The sequence below is a fragment of the Capsicum annuum genome, chromosome 11 (assembly GCF_002878395.1).
Source record: "Capsicum annuum cultivar UCD-10X-F1 chromosome 11, UCD10Xv1.1, whole genome shotgun sequence".
NCBI lineage: Eukaryota > Viridiplantae > Streptophyta > Magnoliopsida > Solanales > Solanaceae > Capsicum > Capsicum annuum.
In genome coordinates, this window is record NC_061121.1 from 12,516,025 (window position 1) to 12,530,693 (window position 14,669).

The 14,669-nt window shown below is 32.4% G+C and overlaps 2 protein-coding genes across 3 annotated transcripts; one reads left to right on the forward strand and one right to left on the reverse strand.

Annotated features, from left to right (window-relative positions):
- The first annotated feature begins 368 nt into the window (after positions 1 to 368).
- Positions 369 to 5,694, forward strand: LOC107848101 (squamosa promoter-binding-like protein 6). Of its 2 annotated transcripts, XM_016692779.2 has the most exons (6): positions 369 to 527; positions 1,227 to 2,180; positions 2,944 to 3,047; positions 3,511 to 3,576; positions 3,676 to 4,220; positions 5,195 to 5,694. In XM_016692779.2, exons 2-5 carry the CDS (start codon positions 1,342 to 1,344, stop codon positions 4,212 to 4,214), a joined length of 1,548 nt encoding a protein of 515 aa, XP_016548265.2. In that variant the 5' UTR covers positions 369 to 527; positions 1,227 to 1,341; the 3' UTR covers positions 4,215 to 4,220; positions 5,195 to 5,694. The 2 variants fall into 2 exon arrangements, with proteins under 2 accessions (XP_016548265.2, XP_016548264.2); XM_016692778.2 differs by having other exon boundaries at positions 3,511 to 4,220.
- Positions 5,695 to 8,013: 2,319 nt separating this feature from the next.
- LOC107847068 (protein CRABS CLAW) lies at positions 8,014 to 11,752 on the reverse strand. Its single transcript, XM_016691311.2, has 7 exons — positions 11,500 to 11,752; positions 10,601 to 10,729; positions 10,017 to 10,119; positions 9,667 to 9,715; positions 9,344 to 9,419; positions 8,329 to 8,385; positions 8,014 to 8,218 (listed from the first exon to the last, which is right to left on the reverse strand). Exons 1-7 carry the CDS (start codon positions 11,569 to 11,571, stop codon positions 8,213 to 8,215), a joined length of 492 nt encoding a protein of 163 aa, XP_016546797.1. The 5' UTR covers positions 11,572 to 11,752; the 3' UTR covers positions 8,014 to 8,212.
- Positions 11,753 to 14,669: the final 2,917 nt, after the last annotated feature.

Below are 14,669 nucleotides of genomic sequence, written 5' to 3' on the forward strand. Positions count from 1 at the left end.
TATTGAGTTGATTTAACCTAAATGAGATTTAAAAACTAGACAAATCGATTTCTAAAAAGTTAAACACGAGAATTAATATGGGTGGAGAGTATAAATACATAAATAGGCACTTAAACAAAGTCTAGTACGATAAATAAGTATTCAATTTTGAAAGCGCACACTCATATCTAAACACTTCACGTTTTCATTGTGTTTCGTAGACACTTGCTGCCGATAGATAACAAATTTTAAAGGAATCTCGATAATTATTTTGTGAGTTAAAGCAATGAACTAACGCAATGATAAGGACATGTCTAAATGTGCATACTTAAAAGTTGAACCGCTTAATTACCAGGTTAAGCTTAAGTAGTAGTTTATATGTTAATTCCTTATTAAAAATATCAATATGTGGGGGAGTGGAAATAATGTTGACTTAAATGTATCTGGTTTTATTACAAGTGCTTCACTTCTCTCCAAGAATAAAAAGTGGCAAAGCACCATAGCACTTGTTCTCAGTTCTTTCCAACTTTTAACACACTTCTTCTGTGGTAAGTTTAATATAAACTTTCAATTTTTATCATCAAATATGATTAATCTTTATAATTTTGTGCGTTGTCCTTTTGATTTTCTTAATTGGGTATTTTCTTGTTTCTTGTTTGATACAGTATGATTAAAGGTCTGATTTAGTTTATATTTGTTTCTTGATTTGTATAGCTTGATGATTGTTATATAGAGGATCTTGATTTTGACTTAGTATACTTGTTACTAGTTTTAGTTTAATGTTTTGGTACTGTGCAATAATACTGTTCCCCTTTTAGAGCAATTTGTTTTGCTTGTGTTTTCTTGATTAAAAATAGTAATAATCATTTTTCATGTTTATATCTTAGGTCTGATGTAATCTGAATTCCAAGATTGGAACTTTAATTCATATTGACACTACTTAAAAAACACTTTTTTCCCATTGATATTTTGATTGAATCAGTGAGAAAAGAAAAAAGTAGTAGTGTTTTCACACAGAAAAATTAGGAAGCTTCATAGTGTTTCAATGAGAATCTGTTTTACACTGTGTGTTTTTCCAGTTAGCCGGTTTGGTTCGGTGGGAAAATAATGTTTGTAACATAAATTTTCCATTGATTCGCGGTGGGAAAAGCCTATGTTTCTAGTTGTGTGATGTATCTGAATTCCAAGATTGGAAAGTTAGCTCATACTGATGGATTTTCTGTCAACTTCATATTTTGCATATTCAGAATTTCAGTTGGATTTGGCTAGTGGTGAAGAATTCATTGTGAAGTTAAAAAATTTGAAGCACCGATTTGTAAGTCTTTGCAATTGTTATAGTTTTGAGAAGCTTTTGTTTTCTGAATGGAACCTTTGAGCTATGCTCTAGAAGGGGGAGGCCTTGTTTTTCCTGATAATGTTGAATTGCCTGCCTACACGACTTCAAGAAGTAGAAATATTGTGAAGGAATGGAATTTGAACCCTTTTTGTGATGTTGATAAAAGTATTTGTGGCTTTAGCGAAGAAATAACTGAAAGCACGGAGTTGCTGGGATCAGGTATTGCTGATATATTGAAGAAATCAGCTGCCAGCAACCCGTGTCCCGGCTTTTTAAGTGGTGAAATGGGTGATGGTTGCGGTAAAATGCTATCATCGGGTTCTATGTTTACGTTTGAACCAATTCCGGGAGAAGCTGGACTTGGAGCCATGTTTAATCATAGTGGTACTAAATCTAACAATCCGATGTCATCATCATTGATGGATTTGAAATTGGAGGAGTTGACTGATCATGGAGAATTAAGGACTAGTCAATCTTCGAAAGAAAGTTCGGTTCTTTCTTCTCCAGACTCTTCATTGCCAACTGGAAAAGCCCAAACAAAGAGTTTGCGTTCTCAGTTTTCTATCTCTCAGGTTCATGGTCAGAAGGAGGAGGAGTCGGCAACTGTTTATAGGGACGGCAAGAATAATCAATCTTTAAAGAGAAACTCGAGTTTGTCTTCTGTCAATCCGGCACTTCAGGGAAAAAAACTACGGGCTACAAATTTTCATTCCGAGGTTCCTGTCTGTCAGGTTCATGGTTGTAACAAGGACCTGAGCTCCTCAAAAGACTATCACAAGAGACACAAAGTATGTGATGAACACTCAAAAACTGCTATAGTCATAGTTAATGGGATTGAGCAAAGGTTTTGTCAGCAGTGTAGCAGGTATGGTCTAGCTCATCGCTGCTCCTTTTGTCATGTGATAAAATTCGTAGATTGCACTCTTGGTTTCCGACCAGCAAACAGAAGTAGAACTGAATGTGTGTGTGTGCGCTAAACGAACATAGAAATATTGTTGATGTATGGCATTTGATCTGCAAAAACCAGATATTGTATTGAAGTCATTTGTTTGACTAGGCATACAAAACTAAACCAAAGGGAAGATCGTGTGGATGTATTATCTAAACGAGGATGAAGTTTTTGCATACGAGCACTTAAAGATATTTATTTTGACATGAATGTGAAAACTACTATTAGCTCCTCCTAGTTTCCACTTAATATATTTGTTTAACGTATGCCTTACTGTTTCTGCGAACTTCAGTTTGAATGATCCACCAAAAGTTTTAGAAAGTCAGGTAAATATTCATTTGTTGAGTTACTTAATAATGACCTGCTAAAGTGCGAATTGACCATCCTCTAGATTCATTCTTATGCGGTCATCCTTAAAGTAGAGAACTGTTCGCGGTGTTAACAAAAAGAGACCAGCATAGTACCTTAGTCTCTGTGCTGATGGGAGGTCGCAGGATCATAGAGAAATAATCAAGGTCCGCACAAGTTGGAAACGAAGAAATGACCAGCGTAGATATTTGCTCTGGAAATGTCTTTGCTAATTTTTATGCATTGCGTCTAAATGTCATAATTTACATTTGGGCATGAATGTCTTGGCTTCTAGTCCTGCATAGAATTGCATTAATCTCTTAAAATGCAGGTTTCACTTGCTGGCAGAATTTGATGAAGGTAAACGCAGCTGTCGCAAACGTCTTGCAGGCCATAATGAACGGCGGAGGAAGCCTCAATTTGATACTCACTGGGGTAACCTTATCTCCCTCTGCTAATGACCATGTATTTATTGATTACGTTGAAGAGAGTTCTCTGCTTCATTTGTCTTTTAGGTTTCATTAATCAGTGCATGATTAACTTTGTCCGATCTAAAAGTTTCATCCCCCGTACTCCAAATCTCTTCCTTTTTCCTCTCAATACATAAAACGTACTGCTATTATTTTCCCGACTCTACTTTCATGCGAGGGCATGAAAGAACTTTTTACTCTTAATCCAATTTGCTTATCTTGAATCTGAAAGTTCGTTGGCGCTAATTTATCCTATGTACTTAATCATATCTAGTTAAAGATAGTTTTATATCAAGTTTTTCAATTTTTCATCTAGCACGCGTATCCGTAACTGATTATAATCATTCTTTTAGCTTTCTCCTGTTTCTTCTGCTTTGTTGACAAAAATTGTTTGCAGTTTAACCGACTACGAATTTATGGAAATGCAGGTTCAAGATTTTTGGATATGACTTCACAAAGGAGAGTACCATTTCTTTTCCCAGAAATATTTCCTGGTAGCTTCTTTTATCAAGAAAATTATGAAGATAATAACAATAGCAAGCACGTTAAATTAGAACTTAAGCCATTTTGCATCTCTGAATTGGCTGTGTCAGTCAAAAACGGGCAATTCCCTGCAAAGAGCATTCAACATCAGTACGGAATGAGAAAACAAGATCCGTCCAAAGTACACGTTGGGGCGACATTCTCAGTTCCGGAAATTTCTGTAGGGCAAAACTCCTCTTGTGCTCCCTCTCTTCTGTCAACAGGCATTTCATCAACTCTGCCTTGGATGGTTCAAGGAAACCATAATGCCTACATTAAAGGTGATCATCTTAATCTTGTGAAATCTGCCAGAGTTGGTGTTACAAGTAGTTCAACACCAATCGAGTTATATTCATCTGAAGTAGTTGAGCAAGACGGGGTCGTTGTTCAAGTTCCTGGTAGTGAGGCTGTTTCATTTGGAATTCAGAGAGATCACGGACATGGTCAAAGATCGAGCGCTATAATTTCCAAGAATTGCCTTTCTCCAGAAGGTGGACCTACCATGGATTTAGTGCAGTTGTCTTCGCACCTTCAAAGGGTGGAGCAGCAGAAAAATTCTGTCCAAGTGAAGCAGGAAAATGATATCTTTTGTGCTTTTACTTCCACTTGATACAAGGTCTGTAAACATGTCCATTTGATATTTAATACCTCTTTTCGTTTCTATCAGGAACTCAAAATGTCAATACATGTAAATTCATACTGTTGGTCGAGATCTTGTGGTAGCTGAAATGAAACTTAAACAAGATGTTTTGGCATCATCGCTTGTTATGAAGTTATAGAGAAAGTAAAGGTAGGACAATGGAGCGCTCACGACCAATAAAAACGTGTAATTCACGTCGTATGTCTTTTTTAAAGCAAGAATAATTTTTATCTTGCATTCAATAGACAAAAGACATTATTTCCTCATGTATATAAACTTGATGTCTGACAAGATAAAGTTAACAAATTGGAATCTCTTACACTTGTTCTGATAGTTACTATTTGTTGTTTCTTGTACTTCGACTATCGTTTTGTTTTGTTGTAGTACTTTTCTATTACTATATGATGTTTCTTGTACTTCCATTATTTCTTTTCTGAACTGCTTTGGACGAGACAAGTCTATCGGAAACAGCCTCTCTACATCTGAGGTAGGGGTAAGGTCTGTGTACGCTCTACCCTCCCCAGACTCTACTTTGTGGGAATACACTTGGTATGTTGTTGTTGTTCTTACGGTTACCTACACATGTTTAGGCAATAAATCGAGATAAAACTATTGTTTATAACTGCTTGCAGTTTTTCATTTCTAGTAATTAGTGAAGATTAAGGATCATTATGGGCCTTGGTCAGTGTGTATGTTTGTCCCATGATTTCTTTTATCGAAGCATGTAAATAACAGTGTGTTGATCCTTTACAGTGGTATCGAATCCCCCGCCCCCTCGCCCTACCTCCACCCCCTCCCCCATCCTTTCTCCCTTTTGAAAAGAGAGAAACCTCAAAAGCAAAAAGCAAAAGTTTTTAGGAATAGGAACTTCTTGTCTGAAATATATATATATCATATAAATTGTTGTTATCATGTGTAACCTTTTCTTGGTTTTTTCATCCTCACTGCAGTCTGAAGGGTCAACATCCGAAATGAAGAATCGGAAGATAATGAAGGGAGATTAAACTATTTCGCAAGTGGCTTTTCCAACAAGTCAAAAGGCAAAAGGCAGATTAACAAATGATTGATATCGGTGCATCTTTTGTAAGTGTCATCCGTAGCTTTTCTATTTCTTTTCATACATCAGCTGTTCGTTTCAATAGATCCATTTCGTCGACATAGTGCTCTATTATTTTAATAGTCGGTGTTGTCGTCAAGGAATCTTGCAGTATATACTGATGTGTAAGAAGAAAATAGTATCTGAGTGATGGCATTTCTTGTGTGTAAGATTTAAGATGAAATAGTATCATAAGGATAACATTTCTTGAGTGTAATTTCTGTATGTCATCTCTTTTATGTTACATTGGATTGTAAGAACTCCTTAAGTTTACAGAGACAAAGGCGGAGCCCGGGTACCGCTTCGTCAAGAAACACTATTAATATAAGTTTGAAGGTATCTTTTTTATGTATATATAGTAGATGTTGAATACCGCTTGATTTCTTTGTGCGGTTACCTTCTGAACCCTCTTAGTGAAAATTCTGTCTCCGCCACTAGAAACAATGGTAATTGCCTTTGTTGTGACATTTATAAATCTTCAGTTTTCCGTCAACAATTCTTGTGATGCATGTTGTTGTCATGTAACCAAGAGGTCAGGCGTTCGAGCTGCAGAAATGCAATGTAAGTCTGCGTATAATAAACTCTTGTAGTCCGGCCCTTTCTCTGTCCCCGTGCTTTTGAATTCTTGTGATGCAAATTCCATCTCCGCATCGTGAAAAGTGCAGAATCTTACTGTCTGTAGCAAAAATACCATACTTTTTGTTGATGGCTTAGTCTGCTTTCCAATTCAACACTTTTGCTGGCATACATGTGTGGCATTAGAAAATGTTGTGACTTGCAATGTATGACTTCTGCTGCAGAAAAGTTACGCTCAGCGCACGTGTCAACACGTGTACATACGCGAAAAAAGTAAACCTTTCGAGCAGCTATATTGGCATGTCTTTTCGAGTTGTAGGCGTGCAGAATCGTATATGGAATCTATGATTTAAGTAGAGTTTTTTTGAGATCTTTTTAGCTGAGATTTGACTTGGTTTGTTAGTTTTTTAATTGAGTTTAGTGTTATTTTATGCATTAGATTAATGTGTGTTTAGTTGTGGTCCTTGTAGAGAATGAAACAAAGAAGAAGAAGTGGTCCCTTATTTATTGAAATTGCCACATTCCATTTGGTTGAAGAATTTAGACCAATTGTTCCCATCATGTAGTATCATTCTAGTAAGTTGTAAAAAAATTGTTCAATATATGCAAGTAGATGTGTGTGTTGGGGGTTGGGGGGAGGACAAGTTGATGTACGTAGGTTTTTAATATTATTTGATGTCCAGAGGAGATATCGGAAACAACCCCTCTACGCCACAAATTTGTTACAAGGATTTTTTCTATTCCTAGGACTCGAACCGAGACCTAGAGTAAACGATTTTATTTAGAGACTAGTCATTAAAACACTCCTAAACTTGTCGTCTCAACTTTACTTAAACTCTTTAACCATACAGAGATTTCAAGTACCCCTTCATTCTAGTTTCAAGTGAATTAAGTACCCCTAAACAGAGAGAGTGTACTCACTTTTCAATGAGCCAAGGAAAAAAATTTAAGTAGACAAAATTGTACACGTGGCATTATTTTATTGGTCAACATATAACTCCTATTTTTTTTGACTTATTTAAATTTTTATTTTGATATAAATAAAATTCATGGTCCCACTTTTTTCTTAATCTTTTAAGTATTTTTTTAATTTCCAATAGGAGTACTTCGCTTTTTCTTCTTTCATCTCCATCTCACCTTACTCCTCCACTTCTATTCCATCGCACCAAAATAATCACTGCAACAATTAACTCCATAACACTTATCAACTATAAAGGAAAATATATTTTTCGTAATTTCTCCAATAACCTTTTGCAAATATGATTTCTTTTTCTTTTTTGCCAAGTATAAAAATTATATATCAAGGTTTAAGTAATTCATCAAAAGGAATTGGTGCAGTGGATGAGACTGATCCTCCCTTAATCAAAGGTCTCGGGTTTGAGCTCTGAGTATATGGAAAAATTCTTTGTACGGAACATTTCCCCCCGAATGGGGCCCTACCCGACGCGAATCTAAATTAGTCAAGCTCCAATGTTGGGTACCGAACACCGAATGTGAAAAAAAAAAAATCATCAGAAGGAGGAGATCTAACCAAGGAACAAATACCACAAAATGGTCCAATCTCATCCTCTATTGTCCTTCTCATATGTATATTTGGAACATCTAATTTTTTTTAAAAACCTCATTATTTCAAGGTATAAAGTATTTTATAAAATAATTAAGGTGCACGCAAATTGATTTAAACATTACTGTCAAAAAACTTCTTTTCTGCGTCATGGACACTAAGCTTAGTTTCCATAAGGCGAAGCGGTGACGTTATTCATTCATTCTAACAATTCATTATCCTGTTTTCTCTGAATTCAGTCTATTTAGTGATCGAGCCCGTACGTAAAATCGTCTAGCTTGTAATTTGCTTCTAAGAAAGTTTGAGCTCCTTTACTTATTTATTCTTCCTCGTCTCCCGGTCTCATCTGACCGTTTCGCTTTTTTTATATCCAATGACCAATATTATGCAACTTTCATACACCTTAATTAGTACATGTTCCTTAATGCTAAAAACGGATTTTATAACACTATTAATCAGTTGTCTTATATTTCTAATAAGTTGTTCAATATATAGTTGACATATTGAATCGTCTACATAATATGATGAGTTGATTGAAATTGGTCCAAACCGGATAAAATTATTTTTACTTAATAGAATATTTAATTCCAAGATAAAAACTTTCAACCAATACAAATTAAAGACAACTGCAGCAAACTTTAACTATCCTACATGTTTCTCCCAAGTAAATGGAAAACATCATTAATATTACATATAATCCCTATTTATTTCATTTTTAACCCAGCATTGCATCTAACCCTACAAAAAGAAAATGTTTGTCGTTAGATAAATGTGTATTACAATAATAATAAAAAAAAACTTATTAATTTGTTCCAAAGAAAAAAATAAATAAATTAAAGGGCTCTTACATTATTAGTGTTTTCAGATAAGGATCCTTTTGGTGGATTAGGAATGTACCTAGCCCACTACATAACAAAAATTTTTGTTAGAGATTTATCACAAAATGTGATTATAAAATAAAATCGAAGTACAGAAAAAAACTTATATACATGAATAATGTAAATCACTTTTACACTATCAGTATCAAAGTATTAGTAAATGCAATTTTAACATGTAGTGTGTGATATTTTTATGTTACGATTCTTATTTCTATGTGCAGTGACATACAATATAGTTAACTTTTAGGTGAACTAATGATATAAGAATTCTTCATACAGTTATTAAATCAAAAGTTATACTCTGGGAAGTTTTTAAATTTGCGTATAAAGATATGGAATAATTATCGCGGAATATAATGTAGGACGATTTTATTTTAATGTTGGACAATTTCATTTTGTGTTTGATTGAAATTTTATATTTTGGTATAAATAATTCCAAAATTGTTTATACCAAAATTATATATATATATATATATATATATGACTTAAAATTTTGATACTTCTTGAATTTTTCTAATTCTAACGCTTTTATATTTATTTATAGACTTTCAAATCTTCTTAAAATCAAATTTCGTTAATTTAGAATTCTTAAACTAATGAAAAAAAGTATTAGTAGTCATTAATTCTGATTACTTCTAACAAGGAAAGTTTTTATCATAAATAAACTTAATTAATTTTCAAATCTTAAATATTTGAAAAAAATAGTGAAAAGACGATTTTGTATAAAACAAAGACTTTTAATGAAGGACAAAAAGTTCTAACAAAATTTATAAGGCCTTCACAATTTTAATATATTTTAGATATAGATTATAGATAGATATAGATATAGATAGATTATAAATTATAAATATAGATATAGATATATATTATAGATATAGATATATTATAGATTAGTACAATTAACAAATATCTATCAATAATAGCATATTATTCACTAAATAATTAATTAACTTGAGATGAAGATTAGTGAAATAATTAAACTCACATTTTTAGCAGCTGCACTGAAAGCTTCTCTATGTGGTATTTCTGGATTTTCTGTTTTGATACGTTGTATCTCCTCCCTTTTATCAAAATAAAAAATCATATAATAAGTCGAAATCCGAAGGTTAAATTAATTAATGTTTTTTTTTTTAACTCAAACATAGAATCATCAAATTTTTGAAAGAAAATTTACATAAAAAAAAAATACTATAAGGTGCTATTTATTTTATGAACCAAATAATAATTAATATGTCACATTAAGTAGGAAAAAGAAAGTAAATATTTTGAATAAGTCAACAATAATAATAAAGAAAAAAATCTATTTACTTCATGAATCGATTATAAGCAGATGGAAGTCTGTGTTTCTTCTCAGGAGCTGCAACAAAGTTAAAAATAAAATAAAACAAATTAACAAAGTTAAAAATAAAATAAAATAAATTGACAAAGTTAAAAATAAAATAAGTGCCATTAGCTTAAGTAGAAGCAAGAAAAAAATTGAACACTACAAATGTAATTGGAATTAGCTACGAACTTCGCTGCCAAATTGCTCATAGCTAATAGAATTTTTCGATAAATTTATCCTTAATTTGCTATTTAGCTATAAAATTTGTTCGTAACTAATTCGTGTTTTATAACAGTGAAAATTATTGTGATATATAAAATAAAATGATACATACGTTTTACAACAAAATGTGCATGTGGTGGAGATAAAGGTTCACTAGAAGTTGATGAAGCAGATGATGAAGCTTGGCCCTTATTTTTAAACTCATCACAATAACCCTGTAAATTAAAACAATATATATAATAAATTAAATATTCAAAAATGTATAAAGTTTATGAAACTTCTCAAACAAGAAATAATCCAAAAAAAGATCGAGTTATGAAAGCAACCACCAGTTCTTGTATTAGGGTAAATGGTCTATGCCACACGATCTTATGGTTCGGCTATTTTCTGGACCATGCTAGCATATGACAAATAAAATAGATTGAGTTGTGGAAGCAACCACCAGTTCTTGTATTAGGATATATAGATGGTCTACACCAACCTGTTATGGTTCAGTTATTTTCTGGACCATGCTAACACATGATATATATATATATATATATATATATGATCGATCGAGTTGTGGAAGCAACCACCAGTTCTTGTATTAGGATAGATGGTCAATCTATGCCACACCTCTTATGGTTCGGCTATTTTCCGGACCATGCTAACACACATATATATAATGTATTGTGCATCAAACGGTTCTTTTTTTACCTGAAGAGTGGGTTGATGATCAAAGCATTGGGCTTGAATTGGAGGTCTAGTGCTTAAAAAAGAAAGGTTGCTGCAATGGCCACATTTCACTGTCACAGTATCCATTAGCCTCTTGTATGGAATTCCAACCTAAAACCAAATAAAAAAAAAAAAACAAAGATCAAGCTAAGGGTTACGGTTGGGTCGATAGGATTCATCTCTATTCTTAATCAGAAATTTTAAGTTGATAACTAATAGATATGAAAAAGATCCCAATAAGAATCCTCTTTAATGTGTCTTACGTAGCGTAAATTCAAATAAACCAGAGCCTTAATATGAATAATGATCTCCGGACGGAAACCAAAACAAACAAGACTTACATTAATGCAGTGATAAAGATGGTTCAAAAATTACTTTAGACCTTATGTATGTTCAAATAGTAAGTGTGACATTTTTGTTCTTTTGTCTATTAAAAAATTTCTGATTTCGCTACTGATGAAAAGGTCTGGGAGGGAAGTGAATTGAAAACACATAACATTCAAATTATGAAGGTGCACTTGTGAAAGTATATATGATGAGAAAATTAGTTGATATTATGATTTACCATGTGATTTGACAAAATAGAAGAACATTTCTTCTTAATTATATTCCTAAGTATAATATATATATATATATATACTAGAAAATAGTCATATAACTAAAAGGAAACAATCATAGTAGCTTTATTTTGACCTTCCTATTCTTTTCCCTATCAAGAAACAATTTATAAAATCACACATCACATAAATGATTGATGAAAACTTGTAAATCAAGAAAGATAAATTGATACATTGAAAAACTAATTATATCCATAAACTTTGATATATATGAACAATTTGCATGAAAAAAATAATTAAATTAAATTAAATTAAATTAATTACCGCGAGAACAGTGCTGCAAAAATTGCAACGAACATAGCAAAGATGTTGTTCAGAAGATTGAACATAATCCATGGAGTTTTTTTTTTTTCTGCTGGAGATGAGAAAATATGATTTTTATTTTTTATTTTTATTTTTGTTTTATAGGACAAAATATATGTATTGGGGGTAATTGTTAAGGAAAAAGAGAGAAAAATTGCACAGAAATTTGATAGTGGTTACTCTTTGTGACCTGTATGTGTTTATATAGTATTGTATATGATGTTATATTTATACTTGAATATTTAGAAGATTATTCATAACATATTTTTAACTAGTTGTTCAAGTTTTTATAATATTATTTTTACTCTCTTACATGCATGTAAATAGGAAGATATGGAGATCGAAAATTAGTACAGAAAGTTAATAGGCAGGGGCGGAGCCGGCCCTTTGGGTTGGGTTCATCCGAAACCCTTTCGACTAAAAAATATATCATTTATATATGATTAAAATTTATCTATAGTAGGTGTTGAACTCCCTTCGACTAGGTTTTCTTCAAAGATTGAACATCCTTAGTTGAAATCCTGGCTCCGCTAGTAAGTAGTCGAGCGTTGTCTAGCTTTTGCTTATCAAGTATTGTTATTATTCTCCTACTATTTTATTCTTCGATTTTATTATGACTTGTTATTTTCTTTGTTTCAGTTATTTTATTATTTGTTGTTCTTATTGTTCTTTTCTTCGTGGCATTACAATGGGTATGTTGTTGTCGTTGTTGCTCTTTTCTCCATTATTTTCATTATTAATTACTTCTTCACTACTGTAATCCTTTTCATACCTAAATTATTATGATTTTCTTGAACTGAGGGTCTTTCATAATCAATCTCTCGACTCTCATAAGATACGCATACACGTCACTTTTTTCAAACCTTACGTATGAAATTACACCAGTCATGTTGTTGTTATCATTGGCAGTGGGGACATGAAGACCTAATTGTATGAAATTTTAACGTGGTTGCATTCGAATTTTGAGGTTTTTCACCAATGGTTCTTGGTAATATATGTTGTGTTATGCTACTGTTCAAATTGGTTTCAGTGTCCTTCAAGTATGAATAAAAATAGAAACAAATTAAATCATACAATATAATGGTGATGACAAGGGTTTAGATTCTTTTGACTGGTTTGGTGATTTATAATATAAATAAAATAAGCTAATTACATTTTCTTGTTCTAAACAGGACAATATATTAAGTTTGAAATATATGACATGAATATTAACATAAGAAGACAATAATCTAGATATGCAATAATTTCTTGAAGTACAATGTTTGATTCTCTTGACAAGTCCTTTGCCTTTACTACTCTTATTACATAAAACTTTTATCTAATCATCATCTTATATTATGTTTTGTTTCTTTCAATAATTTGGGTAAATACATAAATGAATGTGCAATCACAAGAAATTGAATATGATCACGGTGACGTTAATGCAACAATATTTTATGATAATTATGCTACTTCTAAATAAAGCTCGGAGGAGCAACGATAAAGTTATCTTCGTGTGACTTATAAGTTACGAATTCTAGATATGGAATCAGTCACCGATATATGTTTGCATCAAGATATATAGGCTAGCTGCCTTTATCACACCCTCTTAGAGATATTACGGCTCTTTTCTTACATGAATACGAAATGTTTAGTGCACTAAATTGTCCTACTTTTTTTCTTATTTCTAGATCGATAAAGTTTAGATCATAGTAAAAAAAAAGAGGTGATTTTCTTTCTTGAGGAATTCCTATGACATCAAACATCCATAGTCATTATAATGCAAAGTATTTTTGTATTAATTATGTAATTGCTAACTCTTTTTTCCAATGATCAGCCCAAAATTGGGGTGCAAAAGGTTCATTATTCAAATTAGTTTTGTGATAAATTGTACTATATGTATAAAGTAATAAAAAAATTTTGTTGAATCTTTCAAATGTGTATACAATGTATAGATAAAGTTAAAATTATTTTTATGTACATATATAACAGATGTTGAATTCTTCTGATTTTTTCATGTGTTTACTTTTTAATATATAAGTTTTCTCAGTAAAAGTTTGTTTCTCGAGTACTAGGGCTCAACTACATTTGAATTCGAGCCGAGTCTTACATTTGGAAGTAAAGCGTTACTTAACAAAGTGATTAAAGATGTAAGAGTACTTATTATTCTATCACAACCGTTATCGTTGAAAATGAACAAAAACAAAGAAGAGGAGACAGAAATTAGGGGCGTGCATGAATACTATTGAATGAAATGAGACAAATATATTAGCTAGGGTTATATATATGGTGATGGCTTCCTATAGCTAACTTCTTCTTTTTTTGGGAAAAGGCATCGTTTCCACCTTAAATTATATCCGAAAAGTCTAAGCCACACCTAAACTATACTAGTGACCTATTACACACCTTAACTATAAAAAAATAATATTATTACCTCCCCGCGACCCCCATTCTAAGAAGCATGTGTTACACTTATTTTAGGCGCGTCCAGCCTATTAAATAACAAAAGTAAACGGCTAAAAACATTAAGGGAAAAGACATTGTTTCCACCCCAAACTATAGTCGAAAAGTCGAATCCACACCTAAATTATATAAGTGACCTATTACACACCTTAACTATAAAAAAGTGATACTTTTTGCTGACGTGGCAGCCCGTGTAAAACACTACACCACATGCAAGTGGTGGTAGCTTGACAGGGTGTAAATAGTTTCACTTTTTTATAGTTTAGGTGTGTAATAGGTCACTAGTATAGTTTAGGTGTGACTTCAACTTTTCGGGTATAGTTTGAGATAGAAACGATGTTTTTTCTTTTTTTTTTTCTTTGTGGTTGCCAAATAATTAAAGAAAACAAAGCTGAAAATGACCAGTGCTGCAATCACAAGTCAACATCATAGTTATTTTTAAGTTGCAAAAGGAAAAATTAAAGGGTTTTGTGTCTTTATATATATGTTGATTGATGGGACTATTCTTTTGTTTGCTAAACAAGGGAAAATAGCTATTTCTACACTTGATCTCTACTACTTTCTATGTTAGTATAAATGTCTTCCCAAGGTTGGTCATCATATATTATACACACAGATCCTTTAATTTGTAGTATTCTTTTTAGCCCTTCATGCGGCGGTAGAGCCAGAATTTCTACTGAGGGGGTTCA